The sequence below is a fragment of the Engystomops pustulosus genome, chromosome 3, assembly GCF_040894005.1.
Source record: "Engystomops pustulosus chromosome 3, aEngPut4.maternal, whole genome shotgun sequence".
Taxonomy (NCBI): Eukaryota; Metazoa; Chordata; class Amphibia; order Anura; family Leptodactylidae; genus Engystomops; species Engystomops pustulosus.
The window spans coordinates 10914596-10941922 of NC_092413.1; the positions used below are offsets into that span (position 1 = coordinate 10914596).

At 46.4% G+C, this 27327-nt stretch overlaps 1 protein-coding gene and 1 pseudogene across 1 annotated transcript; one reads left to right on the top strand and one right to left on the bottom strand.

The window, feature by feature from the left end:
- The first annotated feature begins 1856 nt into the window (after window positions 1-1856).
- On the top strand, window positions 1857-25449 carry PARP1 (poly(ADP-ribose) polymerase 1). Its single transcript, XM_072140007.1, has 23 exons — window positions 1857-2146; window positions 5320-5482; window positions 5635-5750; window positions 5937-6154; window positions 13144-13240; window positions 13349-13465; window positions 13554-13730; window positions 15566-15701; window positions 15784-15924; window positions 16326-16553; window positions 16802-16870; window positions 18137-18269; window positions 18405-18600; window positions 18996-19124; window positions 19651-19734; window positions 19838-19960; window positions 20040-20168; window positions 20565-20663; window positions 21176-21328; window positions 21786-21913; window positions 23003-23064; window positions 23203-23317; window positions 24799-25449. The coding sequence occupies exons 1-23, from the start codon at window positions 2027-2029 to the stop codon at window positions 24881-24883; spliced, it is 3018 nt and encodes a 1005-aa protein (XP_071996108.1). The 5' UTR covers window positions 1857-2026; the 3' UTR covers window positions 24884-25449.
- LOC140120770 (adenosine receptor A1 pseudogene) lies at window positions 8208-10964 on the bottom strand (annotated as a pseudogene).
- Window positions 25450-27327: the final 1878 nt, after the last annotated feature.

Sequence of the window (27327 nt, forward strand, 5' to 3'; positions counted from 1 at the left end):
TGGAGGGTTCCTGTCTGGGATCTTTATTATTGGAGGACTCAGGTCTGGGGTCTGTAATATTGGAGGGTTCCGGTCTGGCATCTGTAATGTTGGAGGGCTTTCGCCTGGGATATGTGTTATTGGAGGGTTGGGGTCTTTAATGTTGGCGAGTTCCGGACTGGGGTCTGTAATATTGGAGAGCTCAGGTTTTGGATTTGTAATATTGGAGGATTCTGGTCTGGGGTCTCTAATATTGGAGGGTTCTGGTCTGGGGTCTGTATTATTGTAAGGTTCTAGTCTGGGGTTCTGGGGTCTGCAATATTGGAGGGCTCAGGTCCTGGGTCTGTAATATTGGAGGGTTCAGGACTGGCATCTGTATATTGAAGGGCTAAGGTCTGGGGTCTGTAATATTGGAGGGTTCAGGACTGGCATCTGTATATTGAAGGGCTCAGGTCTGGGGTCTGTAATATTGGAGGGTTCAGTCTGGGGTTTGTAATATTGGAGGGTTCCGGTCTGGAGTCTGTAATGTTGGAGGGCTTTCGCCTGGGATATGTGTTATTGGAGGGTTCCGGTCTGGGGTCTTTAATGTTGGAGAGTTATGGTCTGGGGTCCGTAATATTGAAGGGTTCAGGTTTGGGATCTGTAATATTGGAGGGTTCCTGTATGGTATCTGTAATATTGGAGAGCTCAGGTTTGGGATTTGTAATATTGGAGGGTTCTGGTCTGGGGTCTCTAATATTGGAGGCTTCTGGTCTGGGGTCTTTATTATTGTAAGGTCCTGGGTCTGTAACATTGGAGAGTTCCGGTCTGGGATCTGTAATATTGGAGGACTCAGGTCTGGGGTCTGTAATATTGGAGAGTTCTGGTCTGGGGTCTGTAATATTGGAGGCTTCTGGTCTGGGGTCTGTAATATTGGACGGTTCCGTTCTGGGGTCTGTAATATTGGAGGGTTCCGGTCTGAGATCTGTAATATTGGAGGGTTCCGGTCTGAGATCTGTAATATTGGAGGGTTCCGGTCTGAGATCTGTAATATTGGAGGGTTCCGGTCTGGGGTCTGTAATATTGGAGGGTTCCGGTCTGGGGTCTATAATATTGGAGGGTTCCGGTCTGGGGTCTATAATATTGGAGGGCTCAGGTCTGGGGTCTGTAATATTGGAGGGTTCTGGTCTGGGGTCTGTAATATTGGAGGGTTCTGGTCTGGGGTCTGTAATATTGGAGGGTTCTGGTCTGGGATCTGTAATATTGGATGGTTTCGGTCTGGGGTCTGTAATATTGGAGGGTTCTGGTCTGGGGTCTGTAATATTGGAGCGTTCTGGTTTGGGGTCTGTAATATTGGAGGGTTCTGGTCTGGGGTCTGTAATATTGGAGGGTTCTGGTCTGGGGTCTGTAATATTGGAGGGTTCTGGTCTGGGATCTGTAATATTGGATGGTTTCGGTCTGGGGTCAGTAATATTGGAGGGTTCTGGTCTGGGGTCTGTAATATTGGAGCGTTCTGGTTTGGGGTCTGTAATATTGGAGGGTTCTGGTCTGGGGTCTGTATTACTGAAAGTCTGAAAGGGTCTCCCAAGTACAATGGGCACTTATTGGGAAATCTTAATGGGGCGCATCTCCCCCTGATATGTACATTATTGGGGGTAAATCTTTAGCCACTAACATATAAGCTTCCACTTTAGGCTCATACTTTTCTGTACACTATAAGCCCCTAGAATGCGGGGGGTGACTATGGGGTCTTCTCGATACAATAAGAAGGGTCGGGCAAAGAAGTCACGTGCTCGGGGGCAAAAACAAACAGCCCCCGACTGCACGGGGACCACGTGACGCCGCTTGTCCCAGCCCCGTTATCTCCTCTTTCTAGCCTCTTCTTCCCGGCAGGGGTGAGTAGTTGATCGCCGATCTGCAGATCCCTGTGTGAGGTGGGGGACATCGCTCGGCTGCCGGCTGCTCCGGCCTGGTTTGTTGTGTGGCGGGCTCCTGGCTCCACGCCGCTGCTCCCCCTGTGCTGTGAGTGCGTGTCCTGCCCGGTCCTCTCCGCTCCCGTCTTGCAGCCATGGCCGAGGCCTCCGAGAAGCTTTACCGGGCCGAATACGCCAAGAGCGGCCGGGCCTCCTGCAAGAAATGCGGCGACAACATCGCCAAGGAGTCGCTGCGTCTCGCCATCATGGTGCAGGTAATCATGCGGCATCGTCATGGAGGGTGCAAGGCTCCTGTGTACCGTCACCGCCTGCCTAATTATATATATACACCCCCTTTCCCTAAATAATGGTTCATTCCTGCACCCCCATCACCAGTAATGGTCTCCCCTCCCTGTCCCCTACCCATCTAATGCTTATAGGGGTGCCAAAACTTTTGCAAATGCATCACCAGTCCCGTTAAAAACCCAATCTACCCATCTCTATGCATTAATACTGCAAAAGTCTCTGATTTCCCCCCCAAAACCCCATTATCTGTCCCAATGTATAGAAAGGGGCGTGAAAACTAATGCACTGGCGTGCGTATCGATAAATCTCAGCGATCCGTGACGTCCCCATCTCGATACGTTGCTTCGGGGATGTTATAGGAAGGAGCAATTGAGTTTTTGCAAAACATAATTTCGATTTTGAAGTTGTCCTGAGTATTAAAGGGTGTACAAACTTATGCAACATTTTAGTCAGGTGATCCTAGGAGACATGGGAATAGTGGGATGTGTGATCTGCTTGGTTAGGAGTAATGAGCGGTATGCGGGCGGACAGTAACGGCATTGTATGTACAGACAGGGGTGTGTAAACTTACGCAGGGGCGTCTAGAGATGTGATCTGGGTCATAGTAAGGGGCTTATGCACACCGGTGTTTAAATTTATACATTGGGGTCCCGAAATGGTATCGGAGAGCAACTTTTTTTTTTAGGATCACGGGTGGGTGTGAAAACTAATGCACTGGGATTGGGAAACTAAATCAAACAGAACAGTCGTTTCCCAATGGTGCATGGGCTTAAAGGGGTGTTCCAGATTCTTACTAAACACTTCAGACCTATATGATCGCCTGGGTGTGTAAACGAAAACATTTTGTGATGGAATCAGAGGGAAAAGTTTGCCCTCAAAGTGAAGGGGGTAATAATAATTTTAAAAAATCGCTCCCATTGGATGATGGTTATGGGCGTGTATACTTATGCACCGGCCTCTAGGAACCAGATCTGAGATCGAAAGTTCTCTACTAAAGTTGTATGTGATAAAAGGGGGTTGTCAGATCATAGATAGCCTGCATAGGATTGGACACGGGTGTGTAAACTAATGCAACGTCATCTCTGAACTGGATCAGGGAAGAGAGTTAGACCCTCCATCCCCACCCCAAAGCGTAAAGAGGTGTCTCCAAATGTAATGATACACAAGACATCACTATGGTGGGTGTGTATACTTATGCACCGGCATCTAGGAAGTACATCCGGGGGCACAAATCTGTTCTTAAAGGTGGTTTCCAGACTAATATTGTGTATATCCGTCCCATGGGGTTATATAGGCCCTATAGGATTGGACAGGGGCGTGTAAACTAATGCACTGGCATCCCTAAACAGAATGGGAGAGAGAACTTTGCACCCCCTAGCTAAGGGAATGATGCTAGGAGTCGAGGGTACACAGATTATTCTGATGGGGTGTGTACACTAATGCACTGGCATCTCACAGCTGTATCAGAGGGGGGCAGCCATGTGCTTAAAGGGGATTTCCATTACACATCTCTATAGGATTACAGTATAGAAAGGGGCGTGTAAACTAATGCAAACTAAGACCATATCCCGGCAACTCAGATTGGGAGCTGATTGTAATGTATTAAAGGCTCCGATATTATAGTGATAATACTGCCGGAGCTGTAAAGGCTCCTGGTGCCAGAGATGAGACCTGAGTAGTTGTCATGGGGGCAGGGAGGCTTCTGCACTTCCTGTGGCTCTGTGCATTGTATACACAAGCACATTCTTAGCTTCCCTCCTGAGGTGGCTGATAACAGAGAACAATAGACTATATCCAGTCCTGTTCCTGGACTCCTATGTAGGTGTCCTGCTGGGTGGGGGGGTATACAGCTGGTTTCAATGGCGATAGGGGGGTGTATGTTATACAGAGGGTCTTCCCCAGGGGGATGCCCTGATCCTGTGATCTTATCTGGTCAGTGGGACACCAGGGCTCTCTGTTATCTATTGGAATGCCTGTAATTTGCCGCCCCCCTTCCTTTCTCCCTCTGAGTGATTGCCGCCTCCATAGACAATCCCCCCCCTCCCCCCCGACTCATTATCTGCTCTTTTGTAGTGTTAATTATGGAAGTTATTTACTGGGGATTTCCATTGATCAGTATAACAGGTTACAATGGACTTTTTCATTCCTATATTGGGCTCTGGGAGGCGCTGACGCTCTCCACCAGTGATTGTTAGGAATAACTGGTGCAACCTGGACAGATATAGCCCCAAATTTAGAATTGTAGGACTTGCTGTGTGACATCACATGACCGGGGATATAACGAGCCGTGCACCTGTGTGACATCACATGACCGGGGATATAACGAGCCGTGCACCTGTGTGACATCACATGACCAGGGATATAACGAGCCGTGCACCTGTGTGACATCACATGACCAGGGATATAACGCGCCGTGCGCCTGTGTGACATCACATGACCAGGGATATAACGCGCCGTGCGCCTGTGTGACATCACATGACCAGGGATATAACGAGCCGTGCGCCTGTGTGACATCACATGACCAGGGATATAACGAGCCGTGCGCCTGTGTGACATCACATGACCAGGGATATAACGAGCCGTGCGCCTGTGTGACATCACATGACCAGGGATATAACGAGCCGTGCGCCTGTGTAACATCACATGACCAGGGATATAACGAGCCATGCGCCTGTGTGACATCACATGACCAGGGATATAACGCACCGTGCGCCTGTGTGTCATCACATGACCAGGGATATAACGCACCGTGCGCCTGTGTGTCATCACATGACCAGGGATATAACGCACCGTGCGCCTGTGTGACATCACATGACCAGGGATATAACGAGCCGTGCACCTGTGTGACATCACATGACCGGGGATATAACGCACCGTGCACCTGTGTGACATCACATGAGCAGGGATATAACGCACCGTGCACCTGTGTGACATCACATGACCAGGGACTGGGAAGTAAACAATGAAGATTCCTATAGAATGACCGCAAGCAGAAAACCACAAGGAATTGATAGGGAAATTCAGTAATGCAGAACTTTTCAATAACTATAATTTGCTGAAAGTGGACGACCCCTTTGAGGGCATTTGAACCTGCATGACTAATGTGAATGTTTTTTTGGGGGGGGTTTTTTGTATCTCACAGTCCCCTATGTATGATGGGAAGATCCCGCACTGGCACCACTATTCCTGCTTCTGGAAGCGGGCGCGAGTCTTATCACAGGGGGAGATCGATGGCTTCACTGAGCTGCGCTGGGAGGACCAGGAGAAGGTCAAGAAAGCGATTGAGACCGGAGGAGCCACAGGTGGTAGGTTGCAGGGGGGTTATCGGGGTCAAAGGGGTATTTTAGTTATGTTAAACAAGCAGAGATCTAGGCGGGGGGGTTCACATACTTTATAATCCGCTCTGATGTGTACAATGTTATTCCTGCTGACTGTTTCCGTGTCTCTCCTCCTGCAGGACCTGGAGGGGAAGCTAAAGGTGGCAAAGCAGAAATGACCCTGAATGACTTTGCTGCTGAATACGCCAAATCCAACAGAAGCACCTGCAAAGGCTGCGACCAGAAGATAGAGAAGGTACCCGGCTCACGATTTAATGCTTACCATGCAAAAAAAAAAATTTTTTAATCTGCATATTCCTGATATAGAGCTGCAAATCCACTACTCGCAGCCACCTCTAGGGGGAGCTCACTGTATACAAGTTTTATGAAGCTCTAATTGAACAGCTAGAAAACTGTCGCTGATGCCGTGTTGCTTTTTCAGGGGCAAGTCAGAGTGTCTAAGAAGAGCGTAGATGTAGAACGGCCTCAGCTGGGCATGATCGACCGCTGGTATCACCCCGACTGTTTTGTGGAACGTAGGGAAGAGCTGGGCTTCCTCCCCATCTACAGCGCCAGCCAGATGAAAGGCTTCAGCATCCTCAATGCAGAAGACAAAGAGTCTCTGAAAGCCAAGCTGCCAGCAGTGAAGAGCGAGGCCGGGTGAGTGTATACACTGTGTGTAATCTGTTACAATGTATCAGTATTCAGAAAGTAGGATAATTACCACCAGCAGAATAGTGATTACAACTTAAGGCTACATGCACACGATGTATGCCCGCCGTACCGTAGTACGGTGATCATATATTGGTGCTGCGGAGAGGAGCAGGGGATGAGCGCACCTCACCCCCGCCCCATAAGACATGTCCTATCTTTCTACGGGCTACGGGGTGGTACGATGCCGCCCGTACAAGGCCGTGAGCCCATAAAAGTGTATGAGGGACGTATATCGGCGGTAAATAAGTCGGCCGTACATACGTCCCCCATGCATGTGTATAAATGTAGCCTTAGAATGTAATGCAATATGTAACTCAGTATCTCTACTATAAGTAATGTCAGTGACAGTGACTGCACCAGCAGAATAGTGAGTGCAGCTCTGGAGTGTAATACAGGACGTAACTCAGCATCAGTACAGGATAAGTAATGTCATGTATGTACACAGTGACTGCACCAGCAGCAGAATAGTGAGTGCAGCTCTGGGGTATAATACAGGATGTAACTCAGGATCAGTACAGGATAAGTAATGTCATGTATGTACACAGGGACTGCACCAGCAGAAGAATAGTGAGTGCAGCTCTGGAGTATAATACAGGATGTAACTCAGGATCAGTACAGGATAAGTAATGTCATAAATGTACACAGCAGAATAGTGAGTGCAGCTCCGGGGTATAATACAGGATGTAACTCAGGATCAGTACAGGATAAGTAATGTCATGTATGTACACAGTGACTGCACCAGCAGCAGAATAGTGAGTGCAGCTCTGGGGTATAATACAGGATGTAACTCAGGATCATTACAGGATAAGTAATGTCATGCATGTGCACAGTGACTGCACCAGCAGCAGAATAGTGAGTGCAGCTCTGGGGTATAATACAGGATGTAACTCAGGATCAGTACAGGATAAGTAATGTCATGTATGTACACAGTGACTGCACCAGCAGCAGAATAGTGAGTGCAGCTCTGGAGTATAATACAGGATGTAACTCAGGATCAGTACAGGATAAGTAATGTCATGTATGTACACAGTGACTGCACCAGCAGCAGAATAGTGAGTGCAGCTCTGGGGTATAATACAGGATGTAACTCAGGATCAGTACAGGATAAGTAATGTCATGTATGTACACAGTGACTGCACCAGCAGCAGAATAGTGAGTGCAGCTCTGGAGTATAATACAGGATGTAACTCGGGATCAGTACAGGATAAGTAATGTCATGTATGTACACAGTGACTGCACCAGCAGCAGAATAGTGAGTGCAGCTCTGGAGTATAATACAGGATGTAACTCAGGATCAGTACAGGATAAGTAATGTCATGTATGTACACAGTGACTGCACCAGCAGCAGAATAGTGAGTGCAGCTCTGGAGTATAATACAGGATGTAACTCAGGATCAGTACAGGATAAGTAATGTCATGTATGTACACAGTGACTGCACCAGCAGCAGAATAGTGAGTGCAGCTCTGGAGTATAATACAGGATGTAACTCAGGATCAGTACAGGATAAGTAATGTCATGTATGTACACAGTGACTACAGCAGGCGCAGAATAGTGAGTGCAGCTCTGGAGTATAATACAGGATGTAACTCAGGATCAGTACAGGATAAGTAATGTCATGTATGTACACAGTGACTGCACCAGCAGCAGAATAGTGAGTGCAGCTCTGGGGTATAATACAGGATGTAACTCAGGATCAGTACAGGATAAGTAATGTCATGTATGTACACAGTGACTGCACCAGCAGCAGAATAGTGAGTGCAGCTCTGGGGTATAATACAGGATGTAACTCAGGATCAGTACAGGATGAGTAATGTCATGTATGTACACAGTGACTGCACCAGCAGCAGAATAGTGAGTGCAGCTCTGGAGTATAATACTTAATACTGTCTGAGACTGATAGTAATTTGAATCCAGTATTTTATTAAGAAATAAACACTACTAATGTTTCCTGTGCCCGGTAGTTGGTTCATTACCCGGTGAAGAGTCTGTGAGGTAGATTACATGAGCAGTGTAGAGTCCTGTGTGACCAGGGTCCTGCCCCCAGGGGGCGCTGCCTATTGCACATGAGCTATGGAGTTCTGTGCAGGTTTGCTCGGGGTGACGGCCGTGTTCCTGCACAGGAAGACGGTCTTGAAGGTGTTCCTGAAGGACTTGAGCTTGTAGACGTACATGATGGGGTTGAGGGCAGAGTTGGCGTGGGTGAGGATGATCCCGGTGTCCAGGATGATGGGGGGAGTGTAGCACCGGGGGCAGAGCAGGCTGACGCCATTCATGACATGCAGAGGCGCCCAGCACAACATGAAGAAGAAGATAATGGTGAAGAGCGACGTGGCCGTCCTGAACTCCTTCATCCCGGCTCCGTGCTTGCCCGCAGTGCCCTGGCGCATGCCCCCCATGGTGCCGTGCAGCTGCTTCCTTACGGCAGAGTAGATCTGGGTATAGATGATGAGCATGACCATTGCAGGTAAGTAGAAGCCGACGACGGAAAAAAAATACACCAGGTAAGTCATGTCAATAACGTGGACGAAGATGCAGTAGCCATGTACAGGCGGGGACTTGTGCCAACCCATCAGGGGCAGCAGCCCACTAAGAAACGCCACGATCCAGGCGGTGACGATGAGGAACAAGGTGTTACTGGGGGTCATTATACTACTGTAGCGCAGGGGGCTGAGGATGGCGATGTAGCGGTCTACCGAGATGGCCAAGAGGCTGAAGGTGGAGCTCATGGTCAGCATGATCAGGGCGGACAGCATGAACAGGCACAGCTCCAGGTTATAGCGGGGGAGGCCGATGGCCGTCAGGATGGCGCACGGGATGGCGAACGCCCCCACACACACATCCGCCACCGACAGCGACACCAGGAAGTAGTTGGTCACCGTCCGCAGCTTGCGATCCTGCGAGACGGCAACGCACACCAGGATGTTTCCTAGAGTGGCGATCGCTGCGATCGTGACCTCCCCTATTGTGTACGGGACGTCCAGAGCGAAGGTGAAGTCCGTGGCTGCAACGATAGTGACGTTCATTGTGCAGCTGCGAACAGAGAGAAGGGGAGAATTACATGCACTCACTATTCTGCTGCTGGTGCAGTCACTGTGTACATACATGACATTACTTATCCTGTACTGATCCTGAGTTACATCCTGTATTATACCCCAGAGCTGCACTCACTATTCTGCTGCTGGTGCAGTCACTGTGTACATACATGACATTACTTATCCTGTACTGATCCTGAGTTACATCCTGTATTATACTCCAGAGCTGCACTCACTATTCTGCTGCTGGTGCAGTCACTGTGTACATACATGACATTACTTATCCTGTACTGATCCTGAGTTACATCCTATATTATACTCCAGAGCTGCACTCACTATTCTGCTGCGGGTGCAGTCACAGTGTACATACATGACATTACTTATCCTGTACTGATCCTGAGTTACATCCTGTATTATACTCCAGAGCTGCACTCACTATTCTGCTGCGGGTGCAGTCACTGTGTACATACATGACATTACTTATCCTGTACTGATCCTGAGTTACATCCTGTATTATACCTCAGAGCTGCACTCACTATCTGCTGCTGGTGCAGTCACTGGGTACATACATGGCATTACTTATCCTGTACTGATCCTGAGTTACATCCTGTATTCTACCCCAGAGCTGCACTCACTATTCTCCTGCTGGTGCAGTCACTGTGTACATACATGACATTACTTATCCTGTACAGATCCTGAGTTACATCCTGTATTATACTCCAGAGCTGCACTCACTATTCTGCTGCTGGTGCAGTCACTGTGTGCATACATGACATTACTTATCCTGTACTGATCCTGAGTTACATCCTGTATTATACTCCAGAGCTGCACTCACTATTCTGCTGCCGGTGCAGTCCCTGTGTACATACATTACATTACTGTACTTGAGATTGCTTGTACAGGCAGATTTGCTTTTCAAAAATAGTCGGATGCAGTTATATCCACATAGGACTTTTCTCCCCTCTCCTCCTGACCCGGCCACTAGTTGCAGTGTTGGGGCCGATAGAAGGTCACGTGACCTTTTGTAGTGGCGAGGAGCGAGCTGTGGGTGTGACAATCCTATCCTGTGCTATGACAGGCGGACAATCGGTCTCCTGTCACTGCAGCATCTGTATACAGAGCCGATTCTGACCACTGTGTCTGCACGGGAATCCTGTGACTTCAATGGGATTCCCGGAGCAGAGGGGGTTAATAGACCTGCAGAGAAGATGCTATGTGCTTCATGTCTGTATATGCAGATCACTGCTGATTTGCTCTGTTCCCACTGCAATGGATTTAGTTGCGGTTATTAGTCATAGGCGTTTAACCTCTTAGATGTCATGTTAATTACTAAACCCACCCCAGAGCTGTACCCACAAAAATGACAGCCCATCTCCCAAAACACTCCGCTAGGTCTGACAATAGGAAAATACGTTTTCATTTTAAGATGACCAATGCAAAAAGTCAATTTATTTCTCAAAACGTGTATTTTATATCCTCTAAATGTTGAAAGCAATTCTATAATTTGGGTCATTATGGACAGGACCTTCTTCTAATACATAGTGTTTACAGCTTATTCCCTATCATAAGGAAGCGCCCTACCCCTCACATGACCCTTCACCTTCCTGTCTGACCCGCAGAAGACCTACCTGTCTGTTCCATGTCCAGGGATAAGGATCTGGTGATTCCCGCTCTCCTCTATATATGGCTGCTCTCCATTCTCACACCAGATGCTCCTCTTCATCATTAGTGAAGGTGTCGATAGTTGATTTGATTAATTAGCTCAGTAATTAGACACTGTGGCCCTAATGTCCCCTCCTGTTACCCTCTGGAGGATACAGGTGGGTCCCTTTCCTTGAGTACATCAGTCACACCTCATCTGGGAAGGGAATAATTAGAGAACGAAATGTCACACATTACCAACCCCAAATTGGGAGACCTATGGGTGATGTCACAGGGTTCCTGTAATTACACATGTCATGTATGTACACAGTGACTGCACCAGCAGCAGAATAGTGAGTGCAGCTCTGGGGTATAATACAGGATGTAACTCAGGATCAGTACAGGATAAGTAATGTCATGTATGTACACACAGTGACTGCACCAGCAGAATAGTGAGTGCAGCTCTGGAGTATAATACAGGATGTAACTCGGGATCAGTACAGGATAAGTAATGTCATGTATGTACACAGTGACTGCACCAGCAGCAGAATAGTGAGTGCAGCTCTGGGGTATAATACAGGATGTAACTCAGGATCAGTACATGATAAGTAATGTCATGTATGTACACAGTGACTGCACCAGCAGCAGAATAGTGAGTGCAGCTCTGGGGTATAATACAGGATGTAACTCAGGATCAGTACAGGATAAGTAATGTCATGTATGTACACAGTGACTGCACCAGCAGCAGAATAGTGAGTGCAGCTCTGGGGTATAATACAGGATGTAACTCAGGATCAGTACAGGATAAGTAATGTCATGTATGTACACAGTGACTGCACCAGCAGCAGAATAGTGAGTGCAGCTCTGGAGTATAATACAGGATGTAACTCAGGATCAGTACAGGATAAGTAATGTCATGTATGTACACAGTGACTGCACCAGCAGCAGAATAGTGAGTGCAGCTCTGGGGTATAATACAGGATGTAACTCAGGATCAGTACAGGATAAGTAATGTCATGTATGTACACAGTGACTGCACCAGCAGCAGAATAGTGAGTGCAGCTCTGGAGTATAATACAGGATGTAACTCAGGATCAGTACAGGATAAGTAATGTCATGTATGTACACAGTGACTGCACCAGCAGCAGAATAGTGAGTGCAGCTCTGGGGTATAATACAGGATGTAACTCAGGATCAGTACAGGATAAGTAATGTCATGTATGTACACAGTGACTGCACCAGCAGCAGAATAGTGAGTGCAGCTCTGGAGTATAATACAGGATGTAACTCAGGATCAGTACAGGATAAGTAATGTCATGTATGTACACAGTGACTGCACCAGCAGCAGAATAGTGAGTGCAGCTCTGGGGTATAATACAGGATGTAACTCAGGATCAGTACAGGATAAGTAATGTCATGTATGTACACAGTGACTGCACCAGCAGCAGAATAGTGAGTGCAGCTCTGGGGTATAATAGAGGATGTAACTCAGGATCAGTACAGGATAAGTAATGTCATGTATGTACACAGTGACTGCACCAGCAGCAGAATAGTGAGTGCAGCTCTGGGGTATAATACAGGATGTAACTCAGGATCGGTACAGGATAAGTAATGTCATGTATGTACACAGTGACTGCACCAGCAGCAGAATAGTGAGTGCAGCTCTGGAGTATAATACAGGATGTAACTCAGGATCAGTACAGGATAAGTAATGTCATGTATGTACACAGTGACTGCACCAGCAGCAGAATAGTGAGTGCAGCTCTGGGGTATAATACAGGATGTAACTCAGGATCAGTACAGGATAAGTAATGTCATGTATGTACACAGTGACTGCACCAGCAGCAGAATAGTGAGTGCAGCTCCGGAGTATAATACAGGATGTAACTCAGGATCAGTACAGGATAAGTAATGTCATGTATGTACACAGTGACTGCACCAGCAGCAGAATAGTGAGTGCAGCTCTGCAGTATAATACAGAATGTAACTCAGGATCAGTACAGGATAAGTAATGTCATGTATGTACACGGTGACTGCACCAGCAGCAGAATAGTGAGTGCAGCTCTGGGGTATAATACAGGATGTAACTCAGGGTCAGTACAGGATAAGTAATGTCATGTATGTACACAGTGACTGCACCAGCAGCAGAATAGTGAGTGCAGCTCTGGGGTATAATACAGGATGTAACTCGGGATCAGTACATCTCCAGTTATTGATGTGTATGGTATGGATCTTGCTGAATCTTTCTTTTGTTCATCTAGAAAAAGAAAAGCGGATGAGCTGGACGGATCTGCAGTTTCCAAAAAGAAATTAAAGAAGGAAAAGGAAAAGGAATCAAAGCTTGAGAAATTGCTGAAGGTAAAGGAATACATCATGTCTGTCCTGTGTTCCACAAGTCCTTACAATGTATAGATGTCAGTACTGACTGAGCTCTAATAATTATTCATTGATTTTCTCCCATCTCAGGAACAGTCAGAACTTATCTGGAGTATAAAGGATGAGCTGAAGAAGGTCTGCAGCACCAACGACCTGAAGGAGCTGCTCATAGCCAACAAGCAGCAGGTCCCATCGGGGGAGACCAATGTAAGTGTCTGCGGTAGGACTAGGACGGTATTATTACTGGCGGCACTCGTGTGGTCTATTAACTCCTTTACTCTGTCTGGTGCTGTAGATCCTGGACCGGGTGGCAGATGGCATGGCGTTTGGTGCTTTGCTCCCCTGTGAGGAGTGTAAGGGACAGTATGTATTCAAGACCGATGCCTATTACTGTACAGGAGACATCAGCGCCTGGACCAAATGTGTTGCAAAAACACAGACCCCAAACAGAAAGGAATGGGTTGTACCCAAGGTAAAATAATGTGCCATGGTTTTTTATCTATATTTTATGTAATCCTTCTCATTAGAATAATAGTATTAAAGTAGTTATATTCATGTGCAATTTACAGTGATATAACTACTATAATACTGCCCCTATGTACAAGAATATAACTGCTATAATACTGCCCCTATGTACAAGAATATAACTACTATAATACTGCCCCCTATGTACAAGAATATAACTACTATAATACTGCCCTCTATGTACAAGAATATAACTGCTATAATACTGCCCTCTATGTACAAGAATATAACTACTATAATACTGCCCCCTATGTACAGGAATATAACTACTATAATACTGCCCTCTATGTACAAGAATATAACTACTATAATACTGCCCCTATGTACAAGAATATAACTACTATAATACTGCCCCCTATGTACAGGAATATAACTACTATAATACTGTCCCCTATGTACAGGAATATAACTACTATAATACTGCCCCCTATGTACAAGAATATAACTACTATAATACTGCCCCCTATGTACAGGAATATAACTACTATAATACTGCCCCCTATGTACAGGAATATAACTACTATAATACTGCCCCCTATGTACAGGAATATAACTACTATAATACTGCCCCCTATGTACAAGAATATAACTGCTATAATACTGCCCCCTATGTACAAGACTATAACTGCTATAATACTGCCCCCTATGTACAGGAATATAACTACTATAATACTGCCCCCTATGTACAAGAATATAACTGCTATAATACTGCCCCCTATGTACAAGAATATAACTGCTATAATACTGCCCCCTATGTACAAGAATATAACTGCTATAATACTGCCCCCTATGTTCAAGAATATAACTGCTATAATACTGCCCCCTATGTTCAAGAATATAACTGCTATAATACTGCCCCCTATGTTCAAGAATATAACTGCTATAATACTGCCCCTATGTACAAGAATATAACTGCTATAATACTGCCCCCTATGTACAAGAATATAACTGCTATAATACTGCCCCCTATGTACAAGAATATAACTGCTATAATACTGCCCCCTATGTACAAGAATATAACTACTATAATACTGCCCCCTATGTACAAGAATATAACTACTATAATACTGCCCCCTATGTACAAGAATATAACTACTATAATACTGCTCCCTATGTACAAGAATATAACTACTATAATACTGCCCCCTATGTACAAGAATATAACTACTATAATACTGCTCCCTATGTACAAGAATATAACTACTATAATACTGCCCCCTATGTACAAGAATATAACTGCTATAATACTGCCCCCTATGTACAAGAATATAACTACTATAATACTGCCCCCTATGTACAAGAATATAACTACTATAATACTGCTCCCTATGTACAAGAATATAACTACTATAATACTGCGCCCTATGTACAAGAATATAACTGCTATAATACTGCGCCCTATGTACAAGAATATAACTACTATAATACTGCGCCCTATGTACAAGAATATAACTACTATAATACTGCGCCCTATGTACAAGAATATAACTACTATAATACTGCGCCCTATGTACAAGAATATAACTACTATAATACTGCGCCCTATGTACAAGAATATAACTACTATAATACTGCCCCCTATGTACAAGAATATAACTGCTATAATACTGCCCCCTATGTACAAGAATATAACTCCTATACTACTGCCCCCTATGTACAAGAATATAACTGCTATAATACTGCCCCCTATGTACAAGAATATAACTGCTATAATACTGCCCCCTATGTACAAGACTAATATGCCTGTTCTTATTCCTTACTATATTTGTTTCTTATATCCAGGAATTCCATGAGGTTCCGTACCTGAAGAAGTTCAAGTTTAAAAGGCAGGACCGGGCTATGCCTCCTGCTCCCCCCACGCCTGTCCCTGCTCCGGTCACTACTGCTCCGGCGGTGAAGGAGGAGCCATTACCTGAAGGTGATTTGACTTGTCTCAAGATTTTGTGTAATGTAAGAGAACATCCCAGGGCTGACCTCAGGCTGATTTTTGTGGTTTTTAGGTAAACCATTGGCGAAAATGGTGGTTCTTGTACTCGGTAAACTGTCTAAGAACAAAGATGAAATAAAGGCTCTAATTGAAGAATTGGGTGGGAAGACGACGGGATCTGTACATAAAGCCACAGTCTGTGTTAGCACCCCAAGTAAGTAATAACAGAGTGACTGAAATAAGACTCCTTTGTTTTCCCATCTCATTTTCTCTGCCTGCCTATTGCCGCATTCTTTGCTCTCTCTTTCCCCTTCTTCTTTCCTCGGCTGCTCCTTACCACCTGTGCTGCCTGCTCACCTGTGCCGCCTGTCCCCCCTGCCCCTCGGGCCTTCCCTGTGCCGGTGCCGCCGCCCCCTGCCCCTCGGGCCTTCCCGGTGCCGGTGCCGCCGCCGCCCCCTGCCCCTCGGGCCCTCCCTGTGCCGCCGCAGCCCCCTGCCTCCTCCAGATCATTTCTACATAATCTGTAATAAATGTTTGTGATAGACTTAGAAGTTTTAGGTTTTCTGTTGAACTTCCGTGTCTTAAAGTAACATCTTTGTGTCTTGACATGAACAGAGGAGGTGGAAAAGATGAATAAGAAGATGGAAGATGTGAAAGCCGCCAATGTGCGGGTGGTGAGTGAGGATTTCCTGAAGGAGCTGCAGTCTGGGAAGAGCGTCCAGGAACTCCTGACCCAGCATGGGATATCTACCTGGGGGGCAGAGGTCAAGATGGAGGTGGCAGCTCAGCCGAAACAGAAGTCCAGCACAGGGAAGAGCACGGGGAAGGTGAAGGAGGAGCAGGGTGAGTAGAGGAGATGAGAATATTCCTCCCTTATAGGACATCTACCACCAGGATGAAGGGACTGTATGCAGATAACCCTCAGGGGCTCCAGGCTATATGAGTGTTAATGGAGCCTGGAGCCCCTTAGGCTCATTTGTATGCAGTCATTCATCCTGGTGATAGATGTCTTTAGGGAGACCCCACAATTGATACACATCACACATGAGACCCGCGAGATATAACTATCAGATTCATTTTCTTCATTTTAGGAGGCAGCAAATCTGAGAAAAAAATGAAATTGACTGTTAAAGGAGGAGCGGCCGTGGACCCGGATTCTGGTAAGCGGAGCTGTAACTTCACGCAGGATGGATACTTCTTTTCTTAAAGGGGATGCATTAACAGGAATGACCATGTGGACCACATCCAGTGTAACTCCCAGGAGAGATGTGTAATTAGACCTTTGTGTGTGTGTTGTTAGTAGCAGCAGGACTGTGAAATATAGATTTATATTCCAGGATTGTAATTGGAGCGTGTCCTCACACTGCTGTGCTCTCTGCAGCCAGTGTTATGTATTGTCCCCGGAGAGATGTGTAATCAGACCTCACACTGCTGTGCTCTGTGCTCTCTGCAGCCAGTGTTATGTATTGTCCCTGGAGAGATGTGTAATCAGACCTCACACTGCTGTGCTCTGTGCTCTCTGCAGCCAGTGTTATGTATTGTCCCCGGAGAGATGTGTAATCAGACCTCACACTGCTGTGCTCTGTGCTCTCTGCAGCCAGTGTTATGCATTGTCCCTGGAGAGATGTGTAATCAGACCTCACAGTGCTGTGCTCTATGCCCTCTGCAGCCAGTGTTATGTATTGTCCCCGGAGAGATGTGTAATCAGACCTCACACTGCTGTGCTCTGTGCTCTCTGCAGCCAGTGTTATGTATTGTCCCTGGAGAGATGTGTAATCAGACCTCACACTGCTGTGCTCTGTGCTCTCTGCAGCCAGTGTTATGTATTGTCCCTGGAGAGATGTGTAATCAGACCTCACACTGCTGTGCTCTGTGCTCTCTGCAGCCAGTGTTATGTATTGTCCCCGGAGAGATGTGTAATCAGACCTCACACTTCTGTGCTCTGTGCTCTCTGCAGCCAGTGTTATGTATTGTTCCCGGAGAGATGTGTAATCAGTAGCTGCAGGACTTTGATATATGAATTTACATTCCAGAATTATAGCTTCTCCATGTGCACTGGGGGACGTCTCCTCACACTGCTGTGCTCATGCTTTGAGCTGTTTTTCAGAAGACTTCTGATTGAATACCGCCAAAGTCAATCCGAGGGCAGATGCGGTTAAAAAGTTCAGAGCACAGCAGTGTGAGGAAACACACACACACCAGTCCAATCCTGGAATATACAGCAGTGTGAGGATAGGCACCCCCTCCTCCAGTAAAATGTTGGAATATTAAACCTTATATCACAGTCCTGCTGCTACTAACAACACACACAAAGGTCTGATTACACATCTCTCCAGGGACAATACATAACACTGTATGCAGTCAATCCCTTTAATACTACCGTTTCTGGGTCTTATCCCTCTAAAATCTAGGTTTACTTTTTTCAGGACTGGAAAATTCATGTCATGTCCTGGAGAAGGGCGGCAAGATCTTCAGCGCTACCCTGGGCCTGGTAGATATAACCCGAGGGACGAACTCTTACTACAAGCTGCAGCTGATAGAACATGACAGAGACTCCAGGTGTGTGATCATAGTGTGTGCTGGGGCATCAGGGACTGGAGGAGGAGGCTGCATCCTTCTAGGGTGGGCCACTATCCCCCCAGGGCATCACATTGCACAGCCTGTAACCAGCTTTATTTCTGCTCCCTGTTGCAGGTATTGGGTCTTCCGCTCTTGGGGTCGTGTGGGAACGACCATCGGCAGTAACAAACTGGAAGAAATGTCCTCCAAAGAGGAAGCCATCGACCACTTCTTAAACCTGTACCAGGAAAAGACGGGCAATGCATGGCACTCCACCAACTTCACCAAGTACCCCAACAAGTTCTACCCCCTGGAGATAGACTATGGGCAGGTAGGCAGCGCGCCATATACTCTCATATTAGCAGCTATGATCACTTGCACATTGCATATTATTATATATTTGCCTTATATAGGGTTAGCATTACAGCCTTGCAGCGCTGGGGACCTGGGTTCAAGTCCCAGGGTCAACATCTGCAAAGAGTTTGTATGTTCTCTCCGTGTTTGCACGGGTTTCCTCAGGGTCCTCCGGTTTCCACCCACACTCTAAAAACATACTGGTAGGCTGATTAGATTGTGAGCCCCATTGGGGACAGGAACCGATTTGGAAAACTCTGTGCAGCGCTGCACAATCTGTGTGCACTGTATAAATTAAGAATTATTATTATAGCTGCACACAGAGGGGATTGCAGGTTTATCGATTCGTAACGTTTCCTTGTGTTTTTGCAGGAAGACGATGTCGTGAAGAAGCTCTCGGAAGGAGCCGGCGCAAAATCTAAACTGGCAAAACCCATCCAGGAGCTCATCAAGATGATATTTGATGTGGAGAGCATGAAGAAGGCCATGGTGGAGTTTGAGGTACGTCGGGGTCCCTGCACGTGGTTTGCACTGCATCCATAGGGGAAAATGCTGCTGTGAACCCGTATTTGCGAAAACTTATTTGCAACCCTTCTATTTGAACTGTCCTGTCTGCAATACAACTCTGCAGGCCTGATAGTGACAGAGGCAGAACCGCATGATGTAAAATGATCTGCAGTTCTGGTCTGTTTCCGTGCTCTTACTGATCTTGTGCCGTACCCATCAACTACAAGGGCTGATTGGTGTGTGGTTGGTCCTTGGACACAGTGGACAGCGCACAGACCCTTGCAGTTTGCGCCATTCTTTGTCATACGCACTACAATGGTCTCCGTACCTTCATGTGTATTGCTGATATAACTCATACATATAGCTGCTCTGTGTCCACCTGCCAGGACCTTCAGTGACCATTTACCCTACATTCCCACTTTTGATGCTATATGAATGCAGCCTAATAGGATGTGGCCAACAATTTTCCAAATTAGTAACCCTTTTATTGATAAGACGTTACCATTTTTTGTCTTTGAAGATCGATCTCCAAAAGATGCCACTGGGCAAACTGAGCAAGCGACAGATCCAGAGCGCCTATTCTATACTGAACGAAGTACAGCAGGTGAGTCCCCCAATCTGGTGTACAATCCCTTTCACCTGCTGTGTAGGACGCATGCTACAAGCGTTCATGGATTATTGATACTAGATGGCGCTCTTGTTTTCAGGCTGTATCTGAGAGCGCCACTGAAGCGCGGCTGCTGGATCTGTCCAATCGCTTCTACACGTTAATACCCCACGACTTCGGAATGAAGAAGCCTCCTCTTCTAGATAATGTGGACTATATCCAGGTATGAAGGTTCCCCTTATACTTCTTGTATCTATAGACTGTCCTTGGATGTTACATAATGTATCTCCTATGTATTCCAGGCTAAGGTGCAGATGCTGGACAATCTTCTGGACATTGAAGTGGCCTACAGTCTCTTAAAGGGCGGCACGAACGACGCAGAGAAAGATCCAATCGATGTGAAATATGAAAAGCTCAAAACTGGCATTAAGGTAATGAAGGCCCCCCACCCCTTTTACTGCAGATACATTTTAACCAAATTGTGGGGGGCATTGATGGCCATACTTGTCTATGAAGTGTCTGATGGATGATGGAAATGGCTTATATGGCGCCTACAGCCCTTATTGTCCATTGTAGGGCTCATGTATGTATTTGGGGAATGTAGGAGCTAACCTGCAAAAAAAACAGGGGAGAACATAGAAATTTCATGCATATTTTACCTAGGGATCTGCAAGGCAGCACTGCAAACCCCTGGACATACGGGCTGCATTGTAGCTGTATGCATGAACCCCATTAAAATACATTGCTGTGTCCCTTTGTAACCAGATTGCATGCCTTATGGAAATCTTCATGGTCTATCTTCATGATCTGTCTTCATCTTTTTACAGGTGGTTGACAAGGAATCCGAAGAAGCCAAGGTTATTCACCAATACGTCAAGAACACTCACGCCGAGACCCACAATGCGTATGACCTGGAGATTATTGACGTAAGCGTTTACCAACTTTACAAATGTTTGATCTCAAATGCTTTCTGTGGTTGAACAAACCTGCGGTTATACAATGACCACATGGATTTATAGCTGTGCCCTCTCCTATTTGGGTCAGAAGTAAGAGTTCTCCTTATGGAGACTGAGAATTAAAGCCGCCGTGTAGGAGTGAGGACGCTCCATGTCATAAGGCTTCTTAGAGGTCATGCTTAATGTCGGGGGAGCTGCTTTACTAGGTAGCTAAAAGAAGCGTGTTTTTCATTATCCCATTTTGGAAAACTTCCTTCTATTGGAACTGTCCTGTCTGCATTACAACTCTGCAGGCCTGAAACCATCATTTTTGAACTTCATGTGACCAAAGCCCATAGCGACTTCTATGTTGAGTTTTTCCCCTGTGTGTAATAATGTTTGAGTTCCCTCTAAGAGCAGGAGGGTGGTTGAGGGACAGTTTCAGAACAGTGGGGGATGGATTGTAAATTTGTATGTAATTCCTTATTTTTCCTTCCCATCAGATTTTCAAGATCGACCGAGAGGGCGAGGGTCAGCGGTACAAACCCTTCAAACAGCTCCACAACCGCCAGCTGCTGTGGCACGGTTCCCGCACTACAAACTTTGCCGGAATCTTATCCCAGGGTCTCAGAATCGCTCCGCCTGAAGCTCCTGTTGTGAGTACAGATGTTCATGCTGTGTCATATGTGGAAGAATGGAAGGGAAATAAAAGTCCATGTTGTCTATTAGCATGTGTAGCTGCACTAGCTAGTACTCCCGGTATATAGCAAGGTGCACGTCCATCTTGTGAGCAGAGAGTTGGTGGACACACATGCTCAGTCACTCTATACTCGGTCTAATTTCTGCATTGGGGAAAGCCAATAGCAACGCGTTCTTGTCCTGCTTGTCAGGATAGTAGCAGAGCCTATGCAGCACATGGTAGAATAGTGGCTTGGATTTCAGACATTGCTGTACTGGCAAAGGGCAACAGTGACTGTCTCTGCTTATAGTCAGTGACCACCAAGGAGACCTAGATATAACATTATGAAAATGGCTATACAAGGAGTGTTTGCTATTGAATTTACACCGTCTTTGAATAACGGTATAACATACGGCCTACTTTTCTTTTTACAGACTGGTTACATGTTCGGTAAGGGTATCTATTTTGCCGACATGGTATCTAAAAGTGCCAACTACTGTCACACCATGCCCAGCAACCCCATCGGCCTGATCCTGCTGGGAGAGGTCGCTCTAGGAAACATGTAAGTAAAATTGGAATTTATTCAAGTCCTTCAAAAAATAAAGGGGGCATCCAGCGCTAGAAGAATATGGCTTTATATTTTTCCTATATGTGTCCCCATTTCGGCCTCTTGCCCACGAGCGAGTCCAGTGATGAACCCGAACCTCTACTCACCTGACCTGCTGCATTCATTCCAGTGATTACAGGTTCATGTCGGGAGATCAGTTCGGCACACGGAGCGATTTTTCACGACTTCCATAGAGCAGATCTAAAACATCAGATACAACCATTGACGGCGGTGGCTCTGCTTTTGGGAGCAACCACTACAATGGCCATTACACTTTGGATGCATAGTTCACATCATGGGTGAATTTTAAAGGAACACTAATTCATTGAATAATACATGGAGCATGGCCTGAAGGGAGGAGCAGGACTCATTTTCATTGTATTCCCTTCAGTCCCTGCACATGGTGTAATTCAATGAATCAGCTGTGACTGTGCCTTTTAAGGTCTAAGTGTACACATGTAAGACAGCTCAAGGTCCTAGTAGCACCCGCTACCTGCATTGCAACTCATAAACGTTAATGCAACCTGCAAGTTGCCAAAACGGTTGCACGAATCCTGTTGCGTTTGGGTTTCTTGTAACTGTTGTGTCCTACTCGCAGCAACACAAATTAATTTTGCTTGATATGACCTAAAAATGTAGTGTAAATTGCTGTGTAGCCAAGTTCTGTTATCCACCGTATAACAAGCAACAATCTGGTGGGGGGTCAGACTTGCTTGGACCTCCCCTTGATAACAAGTAGGGTCTTGTTCCCACTTTGAATTGAGCAGCAGGTGGAGCACATGCCCTGCCTCTCATTCACAGACGGAGAGTGCCATAAGTTACCGCTTTGCTTTCTATGGCACTCTGTTAGACTGTGATTGAGATTGCCATCCATTTCTGACGCTCCCATAGGAGTGAACGTATGCTGTACCTGCAGCTCCAATAGTTAGTGAAAACGGGACTCTAAAACCCGGCACAAGCCTTTAATGCAATCCATGGGCCAAATAATATCTGACCATGGCATCAAGGTCTCGGCTTTACCTTTTTTTCATTTCTTCATTTCAGGCATGAACTAAAAGCTGCTGCTCATATAACCAAACTACCTAAGGGCAAACACAGTGTAAAAGGTAAGTGCTCCGCACTACACACCGGTAACGTACTTATACATGGTGCACGCTCCTATATACTCCCATATGGTCACACTCCTACATATATGCTGGTGTTATTTCCAGTTCTTTGTGTTCATCTAATTTTTCTCTATGTAGGTTTGGGTAGGACGGCGCCGGATCCTGCTGCTACCGTACAACTGGACGGAGTGGACGTTCCTCTGGGGAAAGGATCTTCCACCAACATCCCGGACACCAGTCTGCTCTATAACGAGTATCCTTCCTGCAGTATAATCTTATGCCTTGCCTTGCAGATACACTTTCTGGTAGTCACTATCTCCCTAGTGGATGGTGTGCTGCTTGTACTGCTGCATTTGGGAGTGAAAAGTGACTTGTCTCTGAGTCCCCTGTTTGCATGTATGACTGCTACTCTTCACTGCTATGACACCAGCTGAGATGGCGTAGTACAGCGCTATGACTATACTGAATGTAGTGGTGGCCAAGCGCTTGTACTTACCTCTCCATGGTGGGGGTCCTGATTGCCACCAATCATACATTTACAACCTATGCCGCTCATAAGAAACCCCTTCTAAAGGAATCCTTTATTAGTTTTATTATCAAATAATGAAAGTCAGGTTCTCTTTAGGAAGACTAGTGTAAGACATCCAGAAAAGGAACCAATCACCAGGTTTTATCCTACTAAACTACTACCCCCTCAGGTCAGATGTGAAATTTCCTTTCTAGAATTTCTTTGTGAAACCCTATTTTAAAAAAAAAGAGAAAAAAAAAAATCAAATCTTCCCCAAAGTCAGGCAAATATGACTTTGTTATCCCAAGAGATGAGTCAAGTTTAGAGGCTGCAGGCAGAGTATCATTCCAGCTGTCTTCTGTTCTATAGCACCTAGTAACATGCTTTTTGTGCCCGATTACAGATAAGAATCTCATCTTCAGATTTTTTTTTCAGCTACGGAAACAGATACAGGCGGCTCAAATCATAGTTGTAAATGCAAGCTGCAGATAAAGATCCAGTTCCCACCTATTTTTTTAACCCTGTATGTCCAGTAAAGCAGCTCACAGAACCTTATACCTGATCAGAAAGATGAGATTCTTATCTTTATCATGACACCAGTACCATGTTTCTGGGTGCTTTAGAAATTACTTTCTCTGCAACCTTTAAACTTATGTGAAAATGTTTGCCAGAATGTGGCCAATTTTTTTTTTTTTTTTTCACAGGTGAACGGGTGAGATTTCAAACAAAAGAGGGAATTTTAGAAAGGACATTTCATCCCCTACCTGAGGGGGGAAGTAGGGGGATAAAATCTGGTGATGGGTTCCCCTTTTATTGTCGGTGGGAATGCTGGGGGATATCTTGGCACAGCGCTCGGCTATCTTCAACCGTTCCATAGACTGCCTCATCCTGCCTCTCCATTCATTTAAAGGAACTGGACCCTGGTTGTTACGACTGCAGGTCCCTCAGCATTCAGCACCCCACCAATCTGCAATCTGCAGGTTATCTCTTTAAAGGACATCTACCACCAGAATTAAAGACTGTATGCAAATGAGCCTGAGGGGCTCCAGGCTTCATAAACACCTATGGAGCTTGGAGCCCTTCAGGTTCATTTGCATACAGTCCCTCATCCTGGTGGTAGATGCCCTTTGACATAATGTTAAATCTTGGCACAACCTCTTTTAGTTGCAGACTGTTTACACTATGCAGAAGTTTGTTTTTTGCCTTAACTCTCCCCCCCCTTTCAGATACATCGTCTATGACATCGCCCAAGTGAATCTGAAGTATCTCCTGAAGCTGAAATTCAACTATAAAGGGGGGATGATGTGGTGATCCTGCCGCCTGGATCCCTACCTGTGTAGATGTTATAAACCTTAGACCTGACCTAGTTCTCAAACACTTTGCAGAATACCTACACTGGCCTGCAGGGGGCGCTAACCAAGAAGCACTGGTACCTTACTGCTCCCTCCTGCTTCCTGGCTTCAGGCTTTTTATAGTTTGACCCGGTATCCTGTGAAATAGACTATGGGGAACCATCCCAGAGCCCAGGGTTGCGCACCCCCCCCCCTCCCCCCCCCCAATTCAACAAGGTCCTGATTTTCAGGTTATGTAGTCCTTGTCCACAAGGGGGCGCCACTCTCTCTGGGGAAGTTACATCACTGTTCTTGTTGGATTTGATTTCCAATTTTTTTTTTTTTGTCTAAAATTTTGTTTATTTTCAGGTTTAACAAAAAAAAGTTATAAAACCAAAAGTTGGTTAAGTTTGCTTTTTTTTTTTTTTGTAAGGACTGACAATTTTTTTACCATCGCTGATGTTTTAGTGACTTTTTGCTTACTGAAGCTGCTTCTACCGTGTATAGTCCAGGATGGATGTAAAATAAAGCTTTTCCCACCTCTGATCCATTCTTTAACTTTTTTTTTTTCTTTCAGCAAAAAGTTAGTTATGTGGATGTGTCTCCATGGTTACAGACTACAAGTTTTGTGTAGTCTGTACCTGCAGCCAGGCATTACTACCTAGATGTGAAGGTCTGCGTGTGAGCTGTGTACATAAAACGTGCGCTAATTGTTAATTTGTAACTGATTACATTGTTTCTGTGTAATATAAAATTGGATACAGAAGTATAAAACCTTTCATAGGGATTGGATTATTAAACTGGCAAATCCTTTATTGTGGATCAATAGATCAATTAGTCACAGAGAGGTCAGAGCACCCATGCTGACCCCTGACCACTGCTGGCTATGATAGAAAGGTGTCAGGACACACAGGACATGGCAGCTCGCTGTGTATGGGGGGTGTAGTCACAGAGGGGTCAGAGCGCCCATGCTGACCCCTGACCACTGCTGGCTATGATAGAAAGGTGTCGGGACACACAGGACATGGCAGCTCGCTGTGTATGGGGGGTGTAGTCACAGAGGGGTCAGAGCGCCCATGCTGACCACTGCTGGCTATGATAGAAAGGTGTCAGGACACACAGGACATGGCAGCTCGCTGTGTATGGGGGGTGTAGTCACAGAGGGGTCAGAGCGCCCATGCTGACCCCTGACCACTGCTGGCTATGATAGAGAGGTGTCAGGACACAGGACATGGCAGCTCGCTGTGTATAGGGGTGTAGTCACAGAGGTGTCAGAGGGCCCATGCTGACCCCTGACCACTGCTGGCTACGATAGAAAGGTGTCAGGACACAGGACATGGCAGCTCGCTGTGTATGGGGGGTGTAGTCACAGAGGGATCAGCGCCCATGCTGACCCCTGACCCCTGCTGGCTATGATAGAAAGGTGTCAGGACACAGGACATGGCAGCTCGCTGTGTATGGGGGTGTAGTCACAGAGGGGTCAGAGCGCCCATGCTGACCCCTGACCACTGCTGGCTATGATAGAAAGGTGTCAGGACACACAGGACATGGCAGCTCGCTGTGTATGGGGGTGTAGTCACAGAGGGGTCAGAGCACCCATGCTGACCCCTGACCACTGCTGGCTATGATAGAAAGGTGTCAGGACACACAGGACATGGCAGCTCGCTGTGTATGGGGGGGTGTAGTCACAGTGGGGTCAGAGCACCCATGCGGACCCCTGACCACTGCTGGCTATGATAGAAAGGTGTCAGGACACACAGGACATAGCAGCTCGCTGTGTATGGGGGGTGTAGTCACAGAGGGGTCAGAGTGCCCATGCTGACCCCTGACTACTGCTGGCTATGATAGAAAGGTGTCAGGACACACAGGACATGGCAGCTCGCTGTGTATGGGGGGTGTAGTCACAGAGGGGTCAGAGCACCCATGCTGACCACTCCTGGCTATGATAGAAAGGTGTCAGGACACACAGGACATGGCAGCTCCCTGTGTATGGGGGGTGTAGTCACAGAGGGGTCAGAGCGCCCATGCTGACCCCTGACCACTGCTGGCTATGATAGAAAGGTGTCAGGACACAGGACATGGCAGCTCGCTGTGTATGGGGGGTGTAGTCACAGAGGGGTCAGAGCACCCATGCTGACCACTGACCACTGCTGGCAATGATTGAAAGGTGTCAGGACACACAGGACATGGCAGCTCGCTGTGTATGGGGATATAGTCACAGAGCGGTCAGAGTGCCCATGCTGACCCCTGACCACTGCTGGCTATGATAGAAAGGTGTCAGGACACACAGGACATGGCAGCTCGCTGTGTATGGGGGGTGTAGTCACAGAGGGGTCAGAGCGCCCATGCTGACCCCTGACCACTGCTGGCTATGATAGAAAGGTGTCAGGACACACAGGACATGGCAGCTCGCTGTGTATGGGG

Coding starts and splice junctions, on each gene's coding strand:
- PARP1 (XM_072140007.1), top strand. CDS start 2,027: ATGGCCGAGGCCTCCGAGAAGCTTTACCGGGCCGAATACGCCAAGAGC. Junction 21,329..21,785: donor CTCCGCCTGAAGCTCCTGTT/GTGAGTACAGAT, acceptor TTCTTTTTACAG/ACTGGTTACATGTTCGGTAA. Junction 21,914..23,002: donor GAGGTCGCTCTAGGAAACAT/GTAAGTAAAATT, acceptor TCTTCATTTCAG/GCATGAACTAAAAGCTGCTG.